General features: G+C 38.9%; 2 protein-coding genes across 2 annotated transcripts in view; one reads left to right on the forward strand and one right to left on the reverse strand.

Annotated features, from left to right (window-relative positions):
• The window catches only part of CRYBG1 (crystallin beta-gamma domain containing 1), an 89122-nt gene that overhangs the window by 47085 nt on the left and 16601 nt on the right, over window positions 1-25436 (forward strand). Inside the window, 14 exon segments of the mRNA XM_033143529.1 lie at window positions 613-2108; window positions 11409-12828; window positions 12937-13107; window positions 15311-15358; window positions 15458-15576; window positions 17967-18129; window positions 18526-18662; window positions 20634-20760; window positions 21258-21293; window positions 22241-22398; window positions 23284-23322; window positions 23324-23349; window positions 23352-23407; window positions 24625-24770. Coding sequence (XP_032999420.1) covers window positions 613-2108; window positions 11409-12828; window positions 12937-13107; window positions 15311-15358; window positions 15458-15576; window positions 17967-18129; window positions 18526-18662; window positions 20634-20760; window positions 21258-21293; window positions 22241-22398; window positions 23284-23322; window positions 23324-23349; window positions 23352-23407; window positions 24625-24770 — 4142 coding nt within the window.
• The window catches only part of RTN4IP1 (reticulon 4 interacting protein 1), a 60298-nt gene that overhangs the window by 99 nt on the left and 34763 nt on the right, over window positions 1-25436 (reverse strand). The gene's annotated exons all lie outside the window — the stretch shown is intronic.

Below are 25436 nucleotides of genomic sequence, written 5' to 3' on the forward strand. Positions count from 1 at the left end.
AAATAGTTTTGTTTAAAAGAAAGCTAAACTTATCTCCTAACAATGCTTATAGTTCAGGCTAAATGCATTGCAATCTAGAATTTGTTTTATTTTTGTCTTGAATACTAAAAAAAAATGCTTGTTTTTATCCATGCCACAGATTTTAAGGTGACACAAACTGTGGCTGATAAAAGGAATATTTATACAACTTTTAACCTTCATAATTTTTTTAGCAAAACTACTGTAGAAGTTTACTGCTAAAGATGCCCTCTGATTTACCTTTACTGCAGTATGAAAGACACATTCCTGCTTAAGGCAGGTACATACATAAAATGTAAGCAATTATTGTAAGTATTTATATGCTTCATTCATTTGACTATACGAGGAAGTTTGTGAATGTTTGCATTATAAGTCTTAATGTCATAATTGTGCTAATGTGAATCGTTATATTTAACTAAAAATGATGATTATGTTATGTGTAAAGATACCCTTTTCATAGAAAATTCTATGGTTCAGTGAACAATTCAGGTTTTTTTAATTTTTTTCAACATATAAATGTTTAGTAATGAATTATTTGTCTTGAAAGAAACATTTAGTCTAACTTTTTTTCCTTTTCTTGTTCTTCTTTTTCAGTCCAAAACATGCTCTGCAGAGTCTTATAAGGAAGAAAACAAAAAGAAGCCAGTTTTGGGAAAGTTTGGCAATTTTTTTACTACAGGGAGAAAAAAAAATCCCAAAAACATATTAGAAGCTTCTTTAAGACCAAGTATTAAAAGTTTAAGCTCAGAATCACCTCACAAGGGTATAGCTCCACTGGCATCAATAGATATTGAAGACTTTAAAGACCTGTCTAAAAGTGAGGAATCTCTTATTGACCAGGTTTGCAATCAGGACCAGGAAAGGATACAGAGTACTGTTAAAGACACAGAAGAATATCTCTACAATAGGGATCTGACACCATTGTATAATGATATTGTTTCAGAATGGAACACTAAAGGAATTAATTCGGACAGTGAATGGTCATCTGATTGGCGCAGCAGTAGTGAGACAATAAAAAATACATTATTTGATAGCAATCTTACACTTCAGACACTGGAAGCAGAGAATGATCTAGTCACCGACACAAAAAATACTACAACTCCAGATTTCTTTAGAAGTTTAACTAATATATCCAGTGAGGACCTAGAACATAACATATTAAACCACAAGGAATTAGTGGATGTTCATTCATGTTCAGAATCAGAATATGCACCATCAGAGGTGCCATCTATTTTGGAATCCAGTGAACGTGCCCATACTTCTAGAGTGCTGACATTGGATATTTTTCTTCGTAGAGCTGAACAACCATATTCCAATGAACCAGTAACTGTTGTATTAGACGACTGTAGTAACACATACACAATGGATAAAAAATCTGCAGTAAGGAGATCTGGAAAGAGGAGAAAATCTCAGTCCTCCAGTGATATGCCAAATGGGGATAGAAATGTAACTGAGAATACTGCAAAAGAAGAACCTGTTTTTGATGGTATTGCTTCAGATTTGGTTTCAGAAAAAATAACCACACCTGAAAGAAAAGCTAAGACTTCTCAACAGATGAATTCTCCCACAACTAACCATGACACAAGGACTGGAAGTAATCACAAGGGACTTACTAAGACAGAGTTAGAAAAAAGCAAGCAGCAGACCCCTACTTCATCCCCATACAGGAGGAAATCCTTAAAAAAGAATCAACCTGACACAAGTCCTCTTTCACCCACAGGCTTAAAGAGTCATGGGAAAGATTCATCCACCAAACGACAGATTGAAGGTGCAACAGATAGTAGTCCGATATCAAAATGTATTTCAGCAGAGAAGCTGTCTTCTGGTGAAAGCACTGTAGAGACTTCTAAAATTTCTTCTATAGGCATCACAGACAATAGCACCTTGCCACATTCTGAAAGAAGAACAGAGTCTAAGGTACCAGATATTGTCAACAATTCTGATGGCAGTGCTTTGCTGCATGCTGACAAGCAAAGAAATGGCGAGTTGGGAACTACAAATGGAAAGCAAACTACCTCTAGTTTGGATGGTGCAAAGGAGAGAAATCCATGCTTTGGTGTTTCCAGAACTGTCACAACAAAAGTTAGTCTGTAAGTAGTTTCATATTTTAAATTACATTGCTTGTTGCAATAAGATGTTCATTAAATCCCTTGATAAACATGTATTATAATTGCTAAATCTGTATCCTAATGCATGGATTCCATGTCAGTATAATATTTTGACTATCTCACAGGAACTCCAATATGTTCTACCACTGCAAAAGTCTCCTTAGTATTTATGTGATTGAAGTCGGTATAGAATATTTTCTTCTTGTTAGCTTCCATTATAAAGCTGTGTATTGCCACCCTTTGTCTCACTCACTGTTAAACTTTTCCTTACTTGGGAAAAATTATAACTCTTGCTATGGAATATATTTTTTAAAAAAATTAAATGGCATTCATTGTCTATGTGTTCTAACATTTTCTTTGGGGGGAAGACTTCCATTGTGCTTATTGTAATAAATGTTACCTGGGCTAAATGTTACCTAGGGTTCCATATAAATTTCTCTCAGTCGTGGTTTTTTGTTTCATTAAAAAAATGAAAACAACCTCTAGAGGCTACCCTCAGAAGTAGAGGAAGACCAAGTGAGGAAGGGCCACATGACCCTCTCACTGCCTGCTATTTGTCTTCTCATAATTGTCTCCCTCAAGCTGCCTTTTCTTCCATCCAATGCAGTGGCAGGGAAGGTCCAAGCGAAAGCAGCTTGAGAGTGATAGTCAGAGGAAATAAACAGCTGTCGGGGTGGGGAGGGGATCCTCCCCCAACCCTTCATTCTTCTTAGTCTGTGAGTGTTCCAGTGAATGATGATGACTAAGAGAGGAATTGCAATGTGGGGAAGGTTACAGAGTACAGTACAGTACTTAACTGTAGCATGCGGTTTGGACGTTAATACTGAGTGACACTACTGGACTTTCTAACCTAGTAGCAATCCATCTTGACTGGCAGAGGTTTTCTAGTTTCAGACTGTCCTTGTACTGCTATTGAAAGTCTCTTAGCTAGGGATTGAACTGAGTATCGCTGTTATGTTGAGCATAACTGTATGGTTCCTAAGCTATAGTTGATAAATCAATGCCTTTTCAAGAACAGGAACAAATTTGTCTCCAGCTCAGTGGCTGTGAATTTTTTCTTGGTTTACTTGCTTGAGTCATTTAGAGGGAACTGTGCTGTGGAATCATAGGCTCAGACTGCATTTGAAATTAACTGGTCGCCAGTCGCTTTTTGTGAGTAAAAGAGGTTTGGTTTTTACTTTTGCTAGAATGAAACTGCAGCTACGTCTCTTATAGGCTGCTTTTCCGCTTGATTGCTATTTTGGTTTTAAAAACTTGTCTTTTGTACACAACATTTTTCCATTTTCAGCTAAATCACCCATCTTGTCTTCATTTGTTTTGTAATCGTGTAAAAAAATGTCCCTAGACCAGGGGTCCCCAAACTAAGGCCCGGGGCCGGATGCAGCCCAATCGCCTTCTAAATGCGGCCCACAGACAGTCCGGGAACCAGCATGTTTTTACATGAGTAGAATGTGTCCTTTTATTTAAAATTCATCTCTGGGTTATTTGTGGGGCCTGCCTGGTGTTTTTACAGGAGTAGAATGTGCTTTTATTTAAAATGCATCACTAGCAATGCTTCTTATTTACACAATGACCATTCTTGGAAGTTCCCCCCAGCGCCTCCTCAGAAAGCAGCAGCCTGCAAGCCAGATGAACTGGTGAGGGTCTCTCTCGGGCTCCGCAGCAGCAGAATTCCTCCCTTTTGGGAGTTGGCGGCGCAATGTATTTCCCCCCCCCCCCCCTGATCATTTTTGATCACTTTCCTAATATGTAGGACCATCTGGGGGAAAAATCCTGACTTTGTTTTTCAAACAGAGAAGTATGTGGCCCAAATTTGTTTCTGTTATTCTGGAGTTAGAAAAAAGATTTGGCGACTTACAAAAAATTGAATTAATTGTAGAGTACATGTCATTTCCATTCAAATCTGATTTGGACATTTAAAAAATTGCAGTCATTATCAGTACAAATCATCTCTTGAAAATGAGATATTAACTCTGAAAAACGACATTTTGACATTTTTCTGAGGGTCCATGCAGAAGAAGAATGATTTTGGAAGTTTGTGCCTAGACAAAAATTTCTAAATTTGAGAAGATGCAGTGAAATTTTATACTCATGTTTTGGTTGTACTTATTTGTGTGAATCTGCATTTTCATATTTAAAAATGCTGAAGAGTAAGCAATGTTCAAACGTGACAGATGAGCACCTTAAGGATTCCCTGAAGCTGGCCCTGACACAGTACTTTCCTGATATTGAACAGTTGGTTACCGAAATGGTGACGCAGATGTCACACTAACCATCGATGAAGGCATGTTTGAGCCGAACCCCCCCAAAACGGGGGTAGATCACTGCCAGATTTTAATTCTGAAAGTAGATCCCAGTCTCGTGGGAGTTGGCCATCCCTGTGTTATGGCAGCTGAAACCTAGGTTTAAGGTGCCATTTGGCTCCCCCTTTTATATCTCAAACACTGGGCCCAGTTCATAGACGTGCAGGGCATACCCATGTTATGTGAAGTGGCTCCCTCTGCAGTTATGGCAGGTTTAACTATTCCAAAAAGAAACACAAAGTATGGGGGGGGCAATTCATTACCTCTTAGAGCTATGTCCAACTGTATTTCGAGAGGCCACCCTGCAGCCTCTTGAACAGGAACAGGAACTGGATCTTAGTTTTATATACGTTGTTCATACCTCTTCTTTGTGCCATAATCACTAGAATAAGTGACTTAGGGGCTTGCTGTGGGGCAAAGTATTATTTTTAAAGAAGACTGAAATATGTGGCCTTCAGCACTTATTTAAAGGCATGAGTGCACTTTTACAGCTGTGTCAAGAAATGTGAGACTTGCCACACCTTGAATTATCTTAATGAGAAAACTTGGTAAGATAATTGCGTGTATTATAACACAGTACTTCACCCTCATCATTAAACAATCATTTGAAACAAAATTATGGAATCAAAAGTTATATTTCATTTAGATCCCATCTACTAAAGACACTGAGGAGTAGAATATATTGTGTAATTTGATCCTGGGGTGAGGGTTAATTGAATATCCTTTGACTTTTCTTCACCTGTGCACTGATAAAGCTTATATTGGACATTGAATCAGGTTTTTTATGGTTTTTTGAATGGACTTGCCACTCATTAATTTATGTGATTTGGACTGATTTATATAATATTTGGGTCCGATTGTCTAAATACCTGGCGGGGGAACGGGGACTCTCCAATTTTGTATTTTTTAAGGGTGCTGAATAGTTAAACAAGAACTTGAGCTTTTCTCCCACCATAGGGTAATAACAGTTTCTCAATCACTCGATATGATGCCTGTAAGAAACTGAGTCATTAACCATTCCTGATGCTTTTAAAATACCTGTTGAACCCTGTAACATCTTGTAGTACAATCCTATAAAAATATGCTCAGAAATAAATACCACCGAATTCAGTGAGACTTACCGGTACTTTGAATTTTTAGCTTTGATTTTACATGCATCTTATTTGTAAATGCAACAGAAAAAATACAGCTTTAAGGTAGAAGGAAACAATGCAGTGAAAGTCTTAGCTGAGACCTAATCTGGCAAAACATTTATAACTACGGGTGGGAATAACACTATGTTCTCAAGAAGATGACACACTCACCATGTTACTCATTTAAGTAGTTTTTTGTATAAGTTGTAATATAGCATGTTATACAGAAACTTAGAAAGCAGGGCATCTGTGTCTATTCAGAAATTAAAATAAATTCAGTTGCTCTGCCTCTACATGGTATACTGTTACTAATTGATTTTCATATGCAGTGGTGCCCTGCTAGACGAAAAACTCGCTAGACGAACGGCATGCGCTAGCGGAAGGCTGCCCCGCAAGACGAAAATGTCAATGGGGCTGCCTCGCAAGACGGGGAAAAAAAAATTTTTCGTCACGAAAACCTCCGCTCTGCATTGCCGCTTCGCTAGATGAAAAATTCGCTCTACGAAGACACTCGTAGAACGAATTATTTTCGTCTAGCAGGGCACCACTGTATTATCTGACTATGATAGGTTGGTTTACTTAAATATAATGCATTGTGAGCCACTGCTTGTCTGTTTACACAGAATCAAGTTCACTGACAATATCATAAAATGTGGGGTGGATTATAAAAGTGTTAAGTGGAGCTGCTTGAACCATCATACTCAACAATTGTTCATTAATGGCTCTGCATCGTAGCATTGAACAGAGAGCCACAGAGGTACCCTAGGCCAATTGCTTTTTATTGTTTTTATAAATGACTTGGATCGGAGTGTAAAGGGGATGCTTATCAGATCTGCAGATGAACCAAAATTGGGAGGAATATCTAACACCATATAATATATCAAAATTCAAAATCATAGAATTGTAGAGTTGGATGGTTTTTAAATAGCTGGGACATTGGCTAAAACAAACAAATTAAATTCAACAGAAAAGTATTGTATGAAGGTATAAAATAAAAAATAAAAGGATGAGAGAGGCAGACATAACAGTTTTCAAATGTCTAAAGGGCTGTCATGCAGAAGATAGAACAGACTTATTCTCTCTTTCTCCAGAGGGCAACAGAGGTGGAAATTTCAGTGGAGAATATTTTGGGTAAACATGAGGAGAAACATCCTACCAGTAAGAGCTGTAAGTTTTGTTTGACAGTGAAACATACAGGTAAAACTCGAAAAATTAGAATATCATGGAAAAGTCCATTTATGTAAGCAATTGTTTTCATTAGCTACTGGAGTTTAATATATGAGATAGACTCATGACATGCAAAGCGAGATATGTCAAGCCTTTGTTTGTTATAATTGTGATGATTATGACGTACAGCTGATGAATACACCAAAGCTGAAATGGTTGATTTGGGGTTCTCATCAGCTGTACGCCATAATCATCACAATTATAACAAATAAAGGCTTGACATATCTCGCTTTGCATGTCATGAGTCTATCTCATATATTAGTTTCACCTTTTAAATTGAATTACTGAAAGAAATGAACCTTTCCACGATATTCTAATTTTTCGAGTTTCACCTGTACATCTGAGAAGGTGGTGTTCTTTCCTTTGCTGAAGCTACCAGTATTTAAACAGAAGCTTAATGGCTGTTTATTAGGGAGATGAAGTTGCATTATGCATTGCAGATCTTGTACTGAGCAGAAGTATTGGACATGATGACCTCCGAGGTCCCTGCCAACTCTGTAATTGATTTTATGTGTGTTTAGGGCTGAAACCTTAATTTAATATATTGAGCTTCAATCCTAAATACAATTTATCCAAATTAAGATTCATTAATACAATGATTCTTTCTTCTGGGTAAATATGCAATAGGATTGTTCTGTAAAGCCAAAATTGTATGCATGCTTTAATTTTAGATTTACGCCTTGAACAAAGTGGGACAAACATCTAAGTAAATATGCACAGAAATACAGATTTACTTGGACAGAAAAACTTGTCGTTGTACATATACATTAAAATCAAAACCGCTAATATCTGAGGAAGCATTGGGCTGCAAGACTATAGCCTTTCTTTGAATAAATTCAATTGAAATAAACAGAATATACTTGCAGATAAATATGCTTAGCAGTAGGGTGTTAGTGTCATTTTCCATGATATTCAAATTAATAATTCACTAGCACCTTCCCTTGATTTACATTGCTTTTCCTGCCCTGACATATCTGTTAGCATATTTTCCAGTGGAGACTATGACTTATAACTGTAGGCGTTGTATTATGGGAACTATAAATCATTTATAAGTAGATGTTGTTTCCCCTTGTTCCATTTTAAGAGAATGGAGCATAGCTTCAACATCTGTCAAGGGTATGGGTCAGTCTTTTAAGAAGATACAGATCTTTTTCTTAACCACTTGAGTTTGCATTCTCATCAAGTCTTCAGAATAGAAACAGAAACCTACACTACAGTTATCCAACTAGACTATAACTCAAATATTTACTTCAGCTTTTACAATTTTTTAAATGAAAGTATGATGGCCCTCTTCAGGCAATCTTCTTCAGTGTTAAGTTTACAAGGACACGGGGAGTCATGGGGACACTAGCCTTTTCCTTGCATTCCACCCAGAAGCATGTAGAAAGCTGAACTTAATTTTTCAGAATCAGTGCTGTATGCAGTAGCAGTTGGTGTGTTGTCATGGGTGATGTGGCATTGCTCATTGGGCTTCCCAACACCAAACAGTGTTACTGGTTACTATGACAGGAGAGGAGCTTGAAACAGTACAGATGCAGCAGCAGAGCCAACCCAGCACTCCCACCGCTGCCCCCACACTAAGCTCCCCTCCACCGTACCCCTGTCCTTCTTGGTAACTGGCAGCAATGTTCAGTGTTGGAAAGCCAGGTAAGCAGGATAGCTGTGCTGACTGCTACTGAGTATATGATTCCAGCTAACTTTGTCCATTAACAGTCAATTTTTCAGTGTCATATTCAGCACAAACTATAGCCTCTTCAAGGGAAGATCCACATAGAGCACATTTATCCAGTCAGGAAGGTACCAAAGCACACGTCACTGTGGCCAGGCCATCTTCATCCAGGAATGGCCATAGTTGATGAACCAGCTGGAAGTGAGCAAAAGTACTCCACACAACTGAAACCATCTGGGCCTCAAATTGCAATGCCGAATCAAAGAGTTTCCCCAGATTATGCAAGTTTCTTTAGAGAGAGTAAAACCCATCTGGAACAGGCCTGGTTAGAAATATCCACCATTCCATTACTGTTTTTATATTGTAAACCGCCCTGTGATCTTTGGATGAAGGACAGGATAGATACTGAATAAATAATAATAATACTGCCTCCACTCCATTCCTGCCTTCAAGCAATAGTCCAGCATCTTAGATCCTCCCATTCTATTGGCTCACTCTTCATGAGCACATATGAACATTTTTCTTGCTTAACAGGTAAAGTCAGTGTGTGCATGTGTCTACAGGACTGAACTGTTGATGCTAAGAAGGTGGCTTAATACATCACAGCAGCAATCAACTTTTAATTACATATGAAAGTATGTTAATGGAGTGCATCCATGGTGTATGTTTGAGTAAATAGGAAGTGTGAATAGTGTTTGTGAGAGAGAGAATTGCAAGTGATTTGCAGTCTATAATTTATGTAAGAAATAAAATGAGCTCTTGTGAGAGGAAATAATACTTATAAATCTTTCTGATATGTTGTTGTTGTTGCCACTGGTGTAGGAAGAGTGAGGCGTAGGGGGCGGTGCACCCTGGGCAGCGGGATCCCGATAGGGTTCCATTTCGGTGCATCCCGCCCCCAGAATGCGTGCCAGCTCCGCCCCCGCCTGCTTCCCGCCCCAGTCCCAGAGCATGAAGCTCCACCACTGGTTGTTGCTGTTGTTGTTTATTGAATTTATATACCACCCTATGCCTGGGGGTCTCAAGGCGGTTCACAGAATAAAATAGATTGTAAGAAACACTTTAAGTTAACATACAACTTAACAAAGATAAAAGGAAATAATTGTATTAATGTATTGTCAATAAACCCACATTCTAAGGAATGATATATTCTCTGTTAAGTTTTCGGTAAGGCTATTCTTAAAAAACCCCACACAACCCACTGTCCTAACCATATACTGTATACTTTCATTTCATTTCAGGAAACTAACTCCAAATAAGTTTTATTGGGACTGCAGACTTTACACAGCATTATAAAATTCATTTATCTTTTTTGTGCTGAGTTAGATCAGTGGTTTTCAACCAGTGTGCCTTGGCACCCTGGGGTGCCTTGAATGATGGTCAGGGGTGCCACGGGCAACGCTGGACTGTCCCTCTTTCATTCCTTCCCTCCCTCCTTGGATGCCCTCTCATGTCTGCCTCCCAAAGGCTTCCTTAGCTGTTTGGTGCAGCAGCCCTGCCTATGCACTCCCCAGATGAATGGTGCCTCTGGGGCTGGCCAGTGAGGGAGCTCAGCCAGCCAGTCCACCACCCCTTACTGTTGGGAATGGACAGACAAGTGGGAGGCCAGGCAGGCAGGCGCTGAACTGGCCTTTCTCGTGCTTGCTGTGTGCTGAAGGGGGAGTCTTTCCGCCATGCTGGCCTCACATTCACCTTTGGCCATTCTCGGTTGGTCCACTGAGGCTGGGGGCATCTTCTTCCCATGCCCCTGGGGGGCAGTGTGAGGAGGCACTTCTCTCCGGGGCAGGGGAAGAAGCTCAGAGATCAGGGGCAGCAGCAGCAGCGGATGCCTGGAGAACTCCCAAGGAGAGGGGAGAGGAAAGGAAGCATCGTGGCTGAAAAAGGTTGTTGACCCCTGATGTAGTTGGTCTAGGGAGCTGTGGACTCAAAGATGTTGAAAACCTCTGAGTTACACCTATAAGGATGTTTCTTTATCAAAAATTTTGCTAGAATGTTGTGGGTTCAATACAGATTTTCCCTGAGTGAAAAATCATTCCACTGATTGAAGGTGTGTGTGTCAATTTTCACCTCCACAAAATCTGCTTCTGAGAGTTGGGAGCCCCTCTAGATCAGTGTGTATGTATGTTGGGATGCAAAAGAAGGTGGAATTGGCAGATTGGAGTGTGTTCCATGAATGGAAGAAGGCCTTCTGTCAGCAATTTGGCAAGTCTGGAACCACCCACGCATACTTAATTAGTACATAAGAAGAACTGTGCTGGATCAGACAACAGTCTATTTATTTCAACACTGTCCTCAGAGTGGTCAACTAGATGTCCATGTGAAGTCCACAAGCAGAACCTGAGTGCATTTGCACTTTGAGAATAATAACTATACTCATATAACACTTTCTTGGGAGTAAGTCTTATAGAAGTCAATGGGACATACAGCACTAACTTACACATATTTGCAGGGAGGCACTCCTAGTGCCATCGCTATCTATTTTAGGCACCAGGTAAAAACATTTTTCTTTAGCCAGCCCTTTGAGGCGTAACTCTGAATATTTTTAGTTGAAGGTGTGTGTGTCAATTTTCACCTCCACAAAATCTGCTTCTGAGAGTTGGGAGCCCCTCTAGATCAGTGTGTATGTATGTTGGGTTGTACTTGCTCTTTTATGCATATTATTGTATTTTAGGTTACTTTTACTCTGGTTTTTAATGGTTATGTCACTCTGAATTTATATTTTTTGAAAAAAGTGACTAAATGTAATAGTAATAATAATAATTAATAGCAGTAAGCCCCATTATATTGAATGTGGCTTACTCCCTAGCAGGTGTGTTTAGAATTGCAGCCTTATTTTAAAGAGGCATGTAAATAGGGTTGTGCTGTCAATTATGCTAGAAATAAAATACATCTTTGAAAGTATTGTTGACAAGGATTGTAAAGTAATTGTTGTATTATTTTGTTTTTACAGTCCAGCTAAACCAAAGAATGTAGAATTAAACCTTAAGACGTCCAGAACTCTAGAAGATGTGCAAACTGAGCAAGATTCTATGGACAAAGCTGTTAAAATTAACTTCAGTATTGCCAATAAAATATCCATGTTTGAAAACAAACAAACTAATCAGAACCCATCTGCTGAGATCTCTTCTTTAAAAAAAGGTTCTGTATCAAATACATTTGTTGGCAGAGCAAAGCTGAAATTTGGGAAACAGCACCCTGAAAGTGAACAGACCAAAAGAATAACAAATAAGCCAAACAATCGACAGAAAGCATTGCAGAATGGTGCAAAGGTGAAGGATGTCTCTTTAGATATAAAAATCAAGTCTGAAGGAGGGACTCAGTCAAATATTATAACTAATGAAGAAATTGGAAACGCTGCTGAATCTCAGTTTAGTCAGAATGGTAAAGTAGATGATAACCATGCGAGTGTTTTTATTTCTAAAAAAGTGGATACAGAATTAGCCAACGATAATTTGTTACCTAAAACGGCATCTATACTACAAACTGAAGAAATTGAAACAAACCAAAATGATAACAGGAATACAAATGTCAGATCCATATCTCCTGAAAGTGGAGAGGAACTTTTCTTGAAAACAGACACGTATTCTCTAAGTAAAGAAGACCAGTGTCTCTTGCAGCCTGACCCAGTGCCCCCCGAAGTAGAAAACAACATGACTTATCAGACTGAAAATGAAGACACAAAGATGACAAATACATTTTTGGAAAACAAACAGATATTCGAGCAGAATTTCAGTGGACAACCTAGTTCAAACAGTGATTGTAATGTCCCTAAAGCTGGCAATGAGGATACCATTTGTGATTCCCCAGACATGACAAAGTTTACTGAAACTATTAAAAATCTAGATAGCTCTATTTGTGTACCTCAAAAAAAGAAAAAACCCAAAGTTCCAAAATCTCCAGCACCTCCCTTTGCTATGCCTCCAATTCATGAGGACAATTTAGAGAAAATATTTGACCCCAATATATTTACAGTTGGTTTAGGAATCAAGAGAGACAAACCACGAGATTTAGCCCCATCCTTGCAGCTGAAATTGCATAGTCTAGAAACAGAGGCTAGAGTCAGACCCAAACGTGCCTCAGCTGAGAACAGCCTTCTTCTCCAATCTCTGAAATTAACCAACAGACCAGACCTTGCACTTACCCAGGAAATAAGTGGGAAAGAGAGCAAGGATGGTACCGATGGCGACATTAAGAGATCTCGACTTGAAAAGAGTGCCATATTCTCAAGCCTTCTATTACCTGCAACTAAAGAAAATGTGTTTACTCCATCTGTAACATCTATAAACACTATCACAACAACTTTTGCATCTCAGAAGAGTGTTAATTGCCCAGGAATCCCTCCTCTATTTGATGTAGCTCAGAAATCTGAGGTAATAGGACAAAGATCATATAACTACATATAAACTCATATGCTATGTGTATGTTGTATTATACCTTAGCAGTAAACAACCATTGTTATTTTTTATTGTGCTGTTCAGTCTCTTTCAGATTTCAAAAATCCACAATTTATGGAGAAATATTTGCAAACTGAGGATCCAAAAAAAGAGAGAATTTTACAGATGGCAAACTTTGGAAACCCTGACACCAGTTTTTCAAGCTGGTTGAAACCTGGGCAGTATGAACCAAATAGCTTCTTACCAGACATTGAGGTGTGTTTAATGTTGTTTACCTACTTTTAGAAGTCTATCGGCATGCTTTGTGTAATTAGAAAGTCAAATTGATTTTTGCTTTGATTTCTTTTGTTTGATATTGGTTTGATTTATATAAATACATACATACATTTTGTTGTTAGAACAAAGAATAGCTTGAATTGGAAATTACTTGTTGTCGTTCAGTCGTTCAGTCGTGTCCGACTCTTCGTGACCCCATGGACCAGAGCACGCCAGGCACACCTATCCTTCACTGCCTCCCGCAGTTTGGCCAAACTCATGTTAGTAGCTTCGAGAACACTGTCCAACCATCTCATCCTCTGTCGTCCCCTTCTCCTTGTGCCCTCCATCTTTCCCAACATCAGGGTCTTTTCTAGGGAGTCTTCTCTTCTCATGAGGTGGCCAAAGTACTGGAGCCTCAACTTCAGGATCTGTCCTTCTAGTGAGCACTCGGGGCTGATTTCTTTGAGAATGGATAGGTTTGATCTTCTTGCAGTCCATGGGACTCTCAAGAGTCTCCTCCAGCACCATAATTCAAAAGCATCAATTATTATTTTCCAGAAAAAGATTATCTTTTCAATAAAGTGAGATTTCATTAGCATGCTGCATTCCTCTAACCAAATGGTCAAAATGAATCTGGAATGAGAAGATCATGGCTGCATCTAGGCACTACTGATTGCCCAATTTAGCATAAAGGCAGGAAACAGTAGAAGAAAAAAGATACAATCATACTGCAATATGTCAGTTGTTGTTTGGATTCTCCTGCTGACCCTACCAGTCCACACATCTACAGATTGTTCAGCAATCACTTGTACTTGAACTAGCATATGTGTTGGTTGAAAAGCCTTCTAGAATCACTGTAAGAATGCCTTCAGTCTGCAGCTGTTAAGAATGGTAATTTAAGATAGATTTAAGATTTACCAGACAAAAATGAAATGTAAGAGATTCAGCAATTGTTTGACAAACCTACACATCAAAACAATTTTAGACTGTGTTCCCACGTCCCATTCAACTTGTGCGAATTCAGCTTTACATGCATGGCAAAAAATTAAACAAAATGAAAGGGAACAGTGTTCCGGGGGAAAAGACACTGGCGATCACACCTGCCATTGAACACAATAGGTTTTGGCTATGTAGTACATGATTTTGGCTTTAGGCCAATGTAACCCCCATGTAAGTTGCAGGCTTACTGTATGTTCCTTTAGAAATTCTATTCTGAATAATAAAAGGCATATTGGAAATGTATGGATTCATATATATTGCAGGTTACGTGTGTGGTTGGGGGGGGCACATGGTTGCACAGATATGATTCCTGGTGCCCTCCCCACACTGAAATTAGTCTTCCAAACCATTCTGTTGTTGGGGTGAGCCTGGTTGCGGTATGTGTGTCGTCCCATGACAGTTTTTCTGGTTTGCAACTGTGCTCATGGGTGCAAAAAAAATGGTGGCCCCTGCTATATATCATGAGAGGCAGGAAATTGTTATGCTTTTGAAATACTGGTATACTGCTGACATAATTTTAGCATAAAACTTGGTCTATGAAAAATGTAACAGTGCAACAATAATTGGAATAGGGGCAGCAATATTGACTGAAAACTCCTAGAAAGCAACCATCTTGATGATTTACAACACAAATCAGGCTTGATTCAAAAAGTTTCTTCCTACCAACTAAAAGATACAGTATATCCAACTTCTTTAGAATAATCAGCTGTACCACATGGTGCATTGGGTGGTGTGAGCTATTTGCAGGGCTCGGCTACAGTAATAAAATGCATACTCATGCCTTTATTGGCTAAAGGTGTAGTTCAACAAGCACTCCTTCCATACAAAGCCCCTGTTCATTTTAGCGTGCTGTAAAAAGACAGTGATTTGTGGTTACAACTTCAGCATGCTTTTGCATAATATATCTCTGCAAACTAAGGGGCAGCTTTAAGTGGCTTAATGGTTATTCAAGTTTGCATGGGCATCTTGAATGTGTGGTAATGTATCAGTAAGATTTGAAAGCATGCCAAGCACTTGCAGGCCGTATAGCCTTAACCTGACCCCATTTTCATAATACTAAAGTGTGACTTGTAAACTGTTTTAATGGATCTATTTTTTGAAGTTAAATACACTAAATGTATTTCAGCATTTTCCAAGATTAGGTAAGATATATCTCTTTTGCTAATTAATTTCTTATTGTTTGTTCCCTCTGCTTTAACAGGCATTTTCAGGAAACAACCAAAATAAAATTAATCCTAGACCTGGAAAGGTGAGGTAATCCCCACCCCATTGAATACTGTTTTCCTTCATTTTTCCTTGTTGGGTTAAAAAACAACAATTGAAGTCTCCCCCCTCCTTATATATACAGATCGTTATCTGCAGTAAACCAGACACTTTGGAAAATGCTATTGAAGTTTTTCATGATATGGTGGACTGCACCGCTTGGGTACTGTCACCTGTAATTCTAGTTAAAGTCATCAGAGGATGGTAAGAATAAAATGCTCGCCCTACAGCTAGTTCTAAATTCAGTCTGCACGTTTCCATTCTGCTTTAACATACTTTATTCACTCCTTGACTGTATGCTTCTAAACTCAGTTTGGTCTCTTGCCTTTTTTCTTAGCCTAGTTTGAGTAAACTAGTTTTCACTAGTTTATTCTCATGTGTGTTGAGACATGTTTTGAACTGTTCCAGCGTGTCTGATTCTTGATCTGATGCATGTAGAGGCTTATTGTTAAATGTGCTCCTGTGTTCCTATTTTCCTTCTTTGATGTTCTAAAAAGCTTTCCCTGTGACCTTGAGTAACTTCTAATTTTAAACTACGTTGCCTTAATTCTCTTGAAAGACTACAGCTTTTTGCCTTTAAAAAGACCAACAGGAAAACTAGATAAATGTTAGGGATCTTTTAAAAACACTTCCTGAAGCTTTGATTTAAAACATCAAACAAATTTAACGGTACATTGCTGGATTATCAAGTGATAAACTGTTTCACTTGGCAGAATTCCTGCAGCTTCCAGTGTGCTGCTGAAACAAAGGCATACAGAATGAAACTGATAAAGTTTAGGGATTTCATGAGGTCATCAGAGTTTGCTAGTCAAAGTAAAAGGTTGGTTTCAATGCAGGAACACATGTCTGTAATTATATAGTTGTCGTTTAATACTAGCCTTTTACCAAACAGCAAACAAATACGACACTCTATGTAATAAAAGAAACATAGTTCTTTGCACCCATTAGCTATATCTACGACTGTTTTTAAAAATACATTTATTATATCTGCCATTTTTTCACAATATGCCCAAGCAGATGTATAACAAGATGGAAATGTCAAAAAAGCTGTCTGAAAAGCTTGTATTTTAATTATTTGTTGTGATTTGGTTTGTGCAGAGTTGTGGCATAGAGCATGTGACTGAACACCCTAGTATTAATCAATTAGTTTGATATTCCAGCACTGTTTAGTTACTTGCTTTGTTCCATTGTGGTAGGCTGCTTCATTTGCTTTGTTCAGCCATTTTGTTTGATTCATCCGATGTGAAACTTGCAAAACCAGAATTAATTTTTTGTTGTTCAGATTTCAAACTTAAATTGATGTTAATTGCAAATTGCTGGTATGTCTTAGTCATCTTAATACAGTTACATGGCCCCTATCTTACATGCAGAGGCTTCACACATACCATTATCCAACATTTCTTTCCAGAGTCCCAGCACACATAATTCTCATGCTTTTTATGGGATTACTATGCACGCTTAGGTGTTTGGAGAAAAGCAGGCTATTGGATAGCTGTATGGGAGAGCCTAACATTAAAGATGAATCAATGTCTTCTTTTCTCATGCCTTTTAAAGTTCCTGCCTTTCTTCATCCTCCTCCTTGACTTATAATTCTTTACAGCTCCTTACTTTTTTTCACCTCAATGTTTCGTGTCTTCGACTTTCTTTATTAGCTGTTCAGCTTTTGAAATAACTTCAAGTTTTGACTCTACTGTTTTGATCTGCCATTTGGATTTGGCTGAAGCTCTGTACTTTCAACACCTGATATCTGGTTTGGTCTGACTTATAGCTCTGCTAAATTATCTTTGGACCTCTGTTTCCTGGTTTTCCACTTGGCTATTTTCTTGATGTCCATTCTGACTTTGATCTTTTGAGGTAGACACCACCCTCTCCAAAGTCTTGACAACACTTCTCCACTTAGTGACAGGTGCTCCAGGTGAAGTATGTTCATACTCCTTTTGGAAATACTGGGTTATATACCTCTGTGTTCTTTCTTCTGATCTTCTCACTCATCTTGCTCACAGGAAAGTAGATGGTTTGTTACAACAGACCATTCTTTCACCATTGCTGGCATAGTATTTGAAGACACTGCTCTTTCCCTATGGTTAATTCTTTCATTGCATGTTAATCATCTTTCTGTGTTGCACTAGCATTCTTGATTATAAATAAGACATTGCTATTTATTGCATCTAGTTTTCTGCTATATAGTTGTATAGTTAAACCCCTGCTGTGATATCATTATATATTGGCATTTCTTTGTATGGCCAATCCATTACTTGTATTTGTCACCTCTAAATGCTCTACTATTGGTACCCCAGTTTATACTGACCGTAAACCATTCTATTTACATCTGAAGAAGTGTGCATGCACACGAAAGCTCATAGCAATAACAAACTTAGTTGGTCTCTAAGGTGCTACTGGAAGGAATTTTTTATTTTGTTTTGACTATGGCAGACCAACATGGCTACCTAACTGTAACATTCTATTTACAGTTTGTATTAATGTGAGAGTAATAGTAAACTAAATGCTTTAACTCAAAATAAATTTGTAAATAAACTAGTTTGCATGAAAGAAAATGAATGATTCAATGTTTGTTTTGGTGTTTTTATTTATAGTTGGATTCTGTATGAGAAGCCAAACTTTGAAGGGCCCTCTATTCCTCTGGAGGAAGGAGAAATTGAATTTACAAACCTTTGGGGTGAAGAACCACTTGAAAACAAAGATGAATGCAAATGTCCTGAGCCTGCAGTGATTGGTTCAATAAGGCATGTAGTAAAGGCAAGTATGGATATGAGTAGACTATAGATTATGGCTTAGACTTTGTAGACTATGGGTGATTTGTCTGACATGGTAGACCAAACTCTGGCTTACCAAGTCTGCACAGATATGTGGGCTCCGGGAGAGAAGAGGAGCTTGCAGCCACTTTACTCCTTCCTGGTTCTTTTGGGTGGTGCCAATTACATATGCCCATTCCAAGCAGTCATGAAGCCTCTGTGATTGGCCCATCCCAATTTCAACATGGCAGCAGTATAGATTAGCAACTTGCTACAAGGGTGCTCTCCTGTAAATGCTAGAAGGGCACCACAGGTATGTTTTGTCTCTCTTTCCCTTTGCTGCACAGAATAGACAGTACTAATTTTATAATTTATCATTCTAACTTCATAATTTTACCAGGATTATAGCATTTGCCGAATTGACCTGTTTACAGAACCAGAAGGGTTGGGTCTTGTAAATTCATACTTTGACGACACTGAAGAAACTCGATTTGGTTCTGCACAGAAAACATGTTCTATCCAAGTGCATTGGGGCATGTAAGTATATAAATATGCATCCTTAAAAAAAGTACTTTTTTACAGTAGATATCAAATGCCCAGATTTGGAAACGATACATTTATGCATGAGGTTATACATTTTTGTGTGGTTCTGTTGTGTATTGAGTGATGATCATATAAGGCAGTGGTTTTCAACCAGTGTGCCATGGCACCCTGAGGTGCCTTGAATGAGTCAGGGGTGCTGTGGGCAACACTGGCCTCTGTCCCTCTTTCCTTCCCTCCCTCCTTCCTCTGACGCTCTCTTGCATCTCTGCCTCCCAGAGCTTGCACAGCTGTTTGTTGCAGCAACCCTGGCTACAAGCTCCCCAGTCAAATGGTGCCTCTGAGGCTAGCCAGGGGGTGCTTCCCAGTGTGAAGCAGTGTGAGGAGGCCCCTCTCTTTGGGGTGGGGAGCTCAGAGACCAGGGCTGGCGGCAGCAGCTGCCCAGAGAACTCCCAAGGAGAGAGGATGGAGCCTGAGGGAACACTCCACAAGGGAGGGTGTTTGAAAAGGGATGAGAGGCTGCCAGCTCTGCAGGCAAGGGGTGATATAACTGGACTCCTGAGTCCCACAGGGGTGCCACAGAAAGAATGTAGTTGGTCAAGGGAGCCGTGGACTCAAAAAGGTTGGAAACCTCTGATAAGGTATGATTCACTGATAAACATTTAGTGAAGCAAATACAATATAAAAACTAATATACAAATACTTAACATACTACATATTTATACCCTTGTCATCATGTAATACATCATTTGTTCTTCTTGAGAGCAGGAAGATATTCAATTAAACCAGGAATTCTGGGTTGCAACAAATATGGCTGTCTTCTAAATTATTTTTACTCATTTTTGTTGAATAATGGAAAAGATTGCTGTCTGTTAAGTGCATTGGTGATTCAGAATAAATCATTAGTACATATCCCAGAATTGTATTAAATAATTAAACTGAAGATATAGGTGCTGACTATATTCAGCGTATTCTGTCAGCTGAAATATTCTGAACTAGATGGTCTATCAGACAAAATAAAGAATAAACCAAAACAGGATTTTGTTTCAAAATGGGAGGTTTATAAAGAATACTTGAAATATAATTATTGTGGTTTAAATTCTGTTGCAGCATTCGAGGAATTTCAGTAATAATTGTAAGCTAGATATAAAAGTTAAGATATATCAAGAAGTTGTTAAATTATGATAAACATGTGTGAGAATGATATAAAAGTCATACTAAAAGAAGAGAGGGGGTGTGTTAAATGAAAGGATTTCGGTTGAGAATCAGTATCTGTTATAGTTTGATTATTTACCCCCGCCCTACCATGTGGCATTCTGGTAGACTGTAATAGTGAACCTTGGAAGTTGGTTTGTAAGTGTCATACAACTCTGTAAGTGGCTTTATCTTGATAATTAATGGAGTCAGCATTACTGATTTCATTAAGTGTTGTATCATAGCATCATTATAAACACTGAGAATGAATCACAAGCATTGTCAACTGTAGTGGCATACACTGTTATACATCTGTCAACATGTCTGAATTAGAAGTGTGTATTAAGAAAAATAAGTACACTACAGTCATTTTAGGAGATTATTTATGAGCTTTGAAGTTAATGCTGTCTTTCAGTAATGATGATTAATTGTTGCAGAATGCAAATGAAGGTGAACAGAAGTTAAAAGTTGGCTATGTATGTATGTATGTATGTATATGCCACAGTGAATCCCTGAAAATTAGTGGAATGCTAATAGCCACTATATATTTATCCTTTCAGAGTTATATTTTACCCTGATCGGTAATACAAAAATATTTTATTTTACTGTCTATTCTACCCTGTTCTCTTAACAGTGGTTTAAATGGGACTCCTTGTCATCTCCCTTCTGGGAAATAGCTAGGATGAGGTGTCTTTAGCTTTAATAATGTAATAACATCATGCTTTATCATAGCATTGTCTGGACCTTTTTTCCCTTGTCATTTTCTATTTGTAGATGGCTACTTTATGAAGAACCTGGTTTCCAGGGAATCCCTTTAATGCTGGAACCTGGAGAATATCCTAATCTATCCTTTTGGGAAAAGAAAGAAGCATATGTTAGGTCCATGAGGCCCTTGAAAATGGTAAGATAATAATGATATGAAGACTACAGGGGTGGTAAAATAGCTGTAACTTTATAGTGTCCCATAAAAGGGCTTCTTCCATTGGAGGAAAAAAACCTTTGTTACGTTTTTGCATACTTCAGAATGTAAGAAGACCCTACTGCATCAGGCCAATGGCCCATCTAGCCCAGCATTTTGTTGTCACAGTGGCCAACTAGATGCCTATAGGAAGCCTGTGAGCAAGGCAGGTTGCTTCCATCTTGAACTGTTTCTAGTAATTGAAATCTTTAATAGCTGCCTTGTATTTAATCGGGGTTTTTTGTTTTGTTTTTTAAATCTAATTCGACTGAATTTAAAAGGAGCATTTTTATTTTTATTCCAACAGATGGTACATTTAACTTTCAGACTTTAGAAAGTGAATAATAGCTGTTGAAGCATGCTTCTATAACATCTTTAACAAAATTAAAATTCAATAACATTTCAATTATCTTTCTTCCCTGCCCCTTCAATATTTGCAGGGTGGACGCAAAGTTGAATTTCCTGATAGCCCAAAGGTAAAAATATTGTAATGTAAATTTCCTGTATAATAAAGTGTGATGATAAAAGTGTATCCCTTGAGCTATATATACTAATGCTGTTGTACTCTCTTTCTGGTGTAAGTAACAAGCTTACTGCTTTATCAATCATTCTCCCCTTAAAAAAGCTTTCTGGATTCAGTCATGTTTAGAGTACATTTATTAAAATCAATGGGATTTAAGTCACAAGTAACTTTGGTCAGATTGATTTCAGTTGGTTTTCTCTCTTGTACACATGACTTGGCAGGCCAATCCAACTCCTTACAGTTGCTGCCAGGATGCTGTGGAGTGATGAAGCCTCCACCTCATCCTGGTCACTATGTCAATAGTGGAAGGTGGCGGTGGTGGTCAGGCACCCGGCCTGATCCCGGTGCCAGTTCTAGGCTGGACCCAATGTTGCCACCTATGAGATTGGCTCAGATTCCAGCAGATCCCAATCCTCTCAGCTCTGCCTCCTCCCATCTGAAGGAAACCTGTCAGCGTTCTACTGCAAATTTGGCAGCCAGCAGGCACAGGTCAAATGACACTTCTGCTCAGTACAAACCCCCACAGCCCAGCATAAGGGGGTTTGTGTTGCATCCTAAGTCTGAATCTGACTGCTGCTTAAAGGCAAGTAATGGGGTTATCAGTTGAATCTCTTGGGGAAAGGGATTTGCCTGAGCCTAGGAGTGGGCCATGAGAAGCCTCTATCTTATGTGGCAATGGTATTGATTAAAAAAAAATTCCCAATTTAAATAATATATAAAGAATACTAAGGCTGAAATCCTACTTACTTGGAGGTAAGCCTTGTTGTATTCAGTAGGGCTAACTTCTGAATAGGCAATGATTCGGATTGTGGTGTTAGATAATACATGTGAAAGCATATTGAGGTCTTGGAAAAGGCACAATATTAAATATTATTTACTATCTCCCTCCTTTTGCTAAAGGTCATTATTTACGAAAAGCCATTCTTTGAAGGAAAACATGTAGAGCTTGATTCAGAATTAGTAGCTCTTGCTGAAGAAGGAAATGAAAAAGAAGAATCAGCAGAGCTGGAAACAGGAACACTTACATCAATAGGATCCATAAAAGTGAAGGGGGGAATGTAAGTATTGCCTGGAGCAGGTGACTTTTCAGCAGGCAGCTACTATAGTGTAGAGACTGTACTGTGTATCAAGAAGTTGACTGGACTGTCCATGTCCACAGCATATACCTCCTATGAAGGATCATAATGAATGAGTCTAGGGTCCTGCAGCATGTATGCACAATGAGATACAGACAGACAGAGGAAGCAGGGTTGTGGTTCTATTACATTACAGGGAACACAATGGTTACTTCATATATGATACCTTCTAATTTCCAGAGTGTATGAAGCAGCTATAATACTTGTGTGATATGCATGTTTGTGATGAATGTTCTTTTGTCCCCATTAATTTACTCTTAAAAAGTGTTGAAACATTAGCTAGCAATCCTTCTTAATGCTGTGTTGATACTGTGATGTAGAAATGCAACCCTTCTGAGATCCGTAGGTAAGGATTGCAGCATATATGCCACATGATGCTTAATTTTAGAGATGTTGCTTGACTTCCGGAAGATGTATCTGACTTTAGTTTGTTATTGCTGTAACAGCATACCTGCTTATCCTGGGAGTAAGCTCCCTTAACACAAAATGGCTTATTTCTGAATAGGCATGTATAAGACTGCACTGTTGGTAGTTATTTCCCACCTTATTTTGTTAAAATGTGAGGTATTAAATAGGATTAAAAGTGGCTAAGTTGGTCGTGTGCTTAAATATCTCCCATTGAAATTGTGGTCGTATCCCTTATTTCATTTGCAGTTTTTGTAACAATTTGTTTTAATTATCATTTTTGCTGCTCATCTCATTTTATTTTTTACCATTAATGCAATAAGATCACATGTTTTGTACATACATTATTTTGTTCACATGTTACACTACTACATTTTCAAAAGTGTTGTTTACTATTTTTAGTTGGGTTGCTTATGAGAAGCCAGGGTTTGCAGGACATCAGTTTGCTGGAAGAAGGAGAATACCAGGAAGGATGGACTGGGGTGGTTATGATGAGCAGGTGCAGTCGCTGAGGCCTGTTCTAGGGGTAAGTTTAAAAATGATGAAAACAAGTGTAGACTTAGGAAAACATGTAATAACGTTTGCGGTTTGCTCTGTTTTGCTTCATCCCACTGTCTTTGTTTGCATGGAGGGGGGGAATTGAGAGTGGGAAGACATTTTGCCCTTCTTACAAAATTCCATTCATTCCCCCCCCCCATGCTCCCCCATATCCAGTATGTGGGATAGGTGGGTGTGAAAGAGGGAGGGAAAGAGAAACTTGGTGGATCACAAACAGCAGGCCTAATTCGAATGTGCATCCAAATATGGAATGCACAGGCATACATACAAAGACGATGTTGGTTTGAATGTGTTTTTGAGTGTGTATACTATTGAAAGAACTGCTGCTTGACTAGACTGTATAGTAGACAGGAGCTTTCCTGGGGCTGCTGCCTGATAATGTGCAAGTTTGGGCAAACACTGTCAGCCTGCCCAATGCCAGGAAAAAGCTATATAGCTACAGCAGCAGATGCCAGAGAAAAGAGAGAGACAGGGTGGATCAGAGAAGAAGGAGGAGTGCCAGGGATTTCAATCTCTCTTGTTTTCTCTGGAGGAGGAGAAAAGTAGGCAGGCACTCATCCTGGTGGCTAAGGGGAGAAACAAGAGCAAGTCAGCCTCTAATCTGAAGGCCAGGAAGGAATCTGGGAAAGAGCAGCATGGTTATTTGCGGCCTTGCTTGGCCCAGCTTGACCAGTACAGAGTGCTTTTATTTGGACTTCCTTTATTTCTGTTCTCACATTAAAGCTGGCCTGTATTCATCAGCATAACTCTGAACACAGGACAACAGTTCCAGCATAGTGTTGTCAATTGTTCAATGGAACCAGCAGGTTGAAGACAGAAGCAGTGTGATGCTTACAAGAAACTGCATCAGTGTTTTGATACCCACTTCAATGTATACCCATATTACCTAAAGTGCTTTAAAATTTAAGCTGGCATCTGCCCTTGCAATTTAAAGATGTGGGGCACCAATTCTGCAAGGCTACTTCTTTCCCCTGTCACCGCATATTGTTTTAACTATGCAAGGGGGAGGGGAGGAGGGGGGGGGGGGGGGGGGGTTGTTTTTTGCAAGGCATCTTTTCTCCTTCCAATTTAAAAAACCTTTGAGTTTTGGAGTGGACTTCAGAGGAAGTATGTCTTTTACAGTGTAGGACAAGGGTGTATTTCTTTTGCCTTGATGGGTTTCTGTTGTTTTCTTTCTTTCCACAGAGTTTTATGCAACCTCACATGATAATGTATGCCGAGAAAGACTTTGGGACTAAAAGTTCCAATATAAGCGTTTCAGGAATTGTTTCCAATTTAAAGGATACTGGCTATGGACTAAGGACTCAATCCATAAATGTGTTAAGTGGAGTGTAAGTCAGATGTGTAGCTTCATTTTCATTTTAAATGGTTAATTTGCTGTAAGGAGATAAGTACAAGGAAAAGAGGCATGAATCAGTAACTTGGTATTACTTGTTGTCTTTGTGTGTGTTTCCTGTTGTTATAGCTGTTATAGTGTTGTGTTGCAGAAAGGATAATCTGTACTGTTCCTACCATGCAGATTAGTCTTCTAGATTAAGTCTGCATGTATGAAATGAGAGCAACATAGCAACCTTCATCCAGCACCTATGGTTGTGTGTCTGGTGCTCCTAGAAGTTACTGAGTACTACTAAACATTTATTTTCATCAGAACATGCATTGAGGGTGTACTAGCTCAAGACAGCCTTGGGAAGCCATGGTTTATGAAGTTGAGGGTGCATGACACCCATCCTTTCATATACCAGCTTTGGTGCAGGGATCCTGGTTTGTACTGAGCCAGTTACTTACTGTGTCCATACCATGGAACTCTAGTTTGATGTCAGTTAACAAAGCAGGATAATAATCCAATTTTTGAGGAGAGGGCAGGAGTGCACTGTCGTTATGCACATTCCTGAGGGATAAATAATTGAATCCAGCTAGCCTTCCTTGAAGGAACAGAGGAATTTGAGTTCCTTGCTTCCCTTGCATTTTTATCTTTGGCTGCCATATAGTTCTGGGAG

Source organism: Lacerta agilis, chromosome 3 (genome assembly GCF_009819535.1).
Source record: "Lacerta agilis isolate rLacAgi1 chromosome 3, rLacAgi1.pri, whole genome shotgun sequence".
Classification (NCBI taxonomy): Eukaryota; Metazoa; Chordata; class Lepidosauria; order Squamata; family Lacertidae; genus Lacerta; species Lacerta agilis.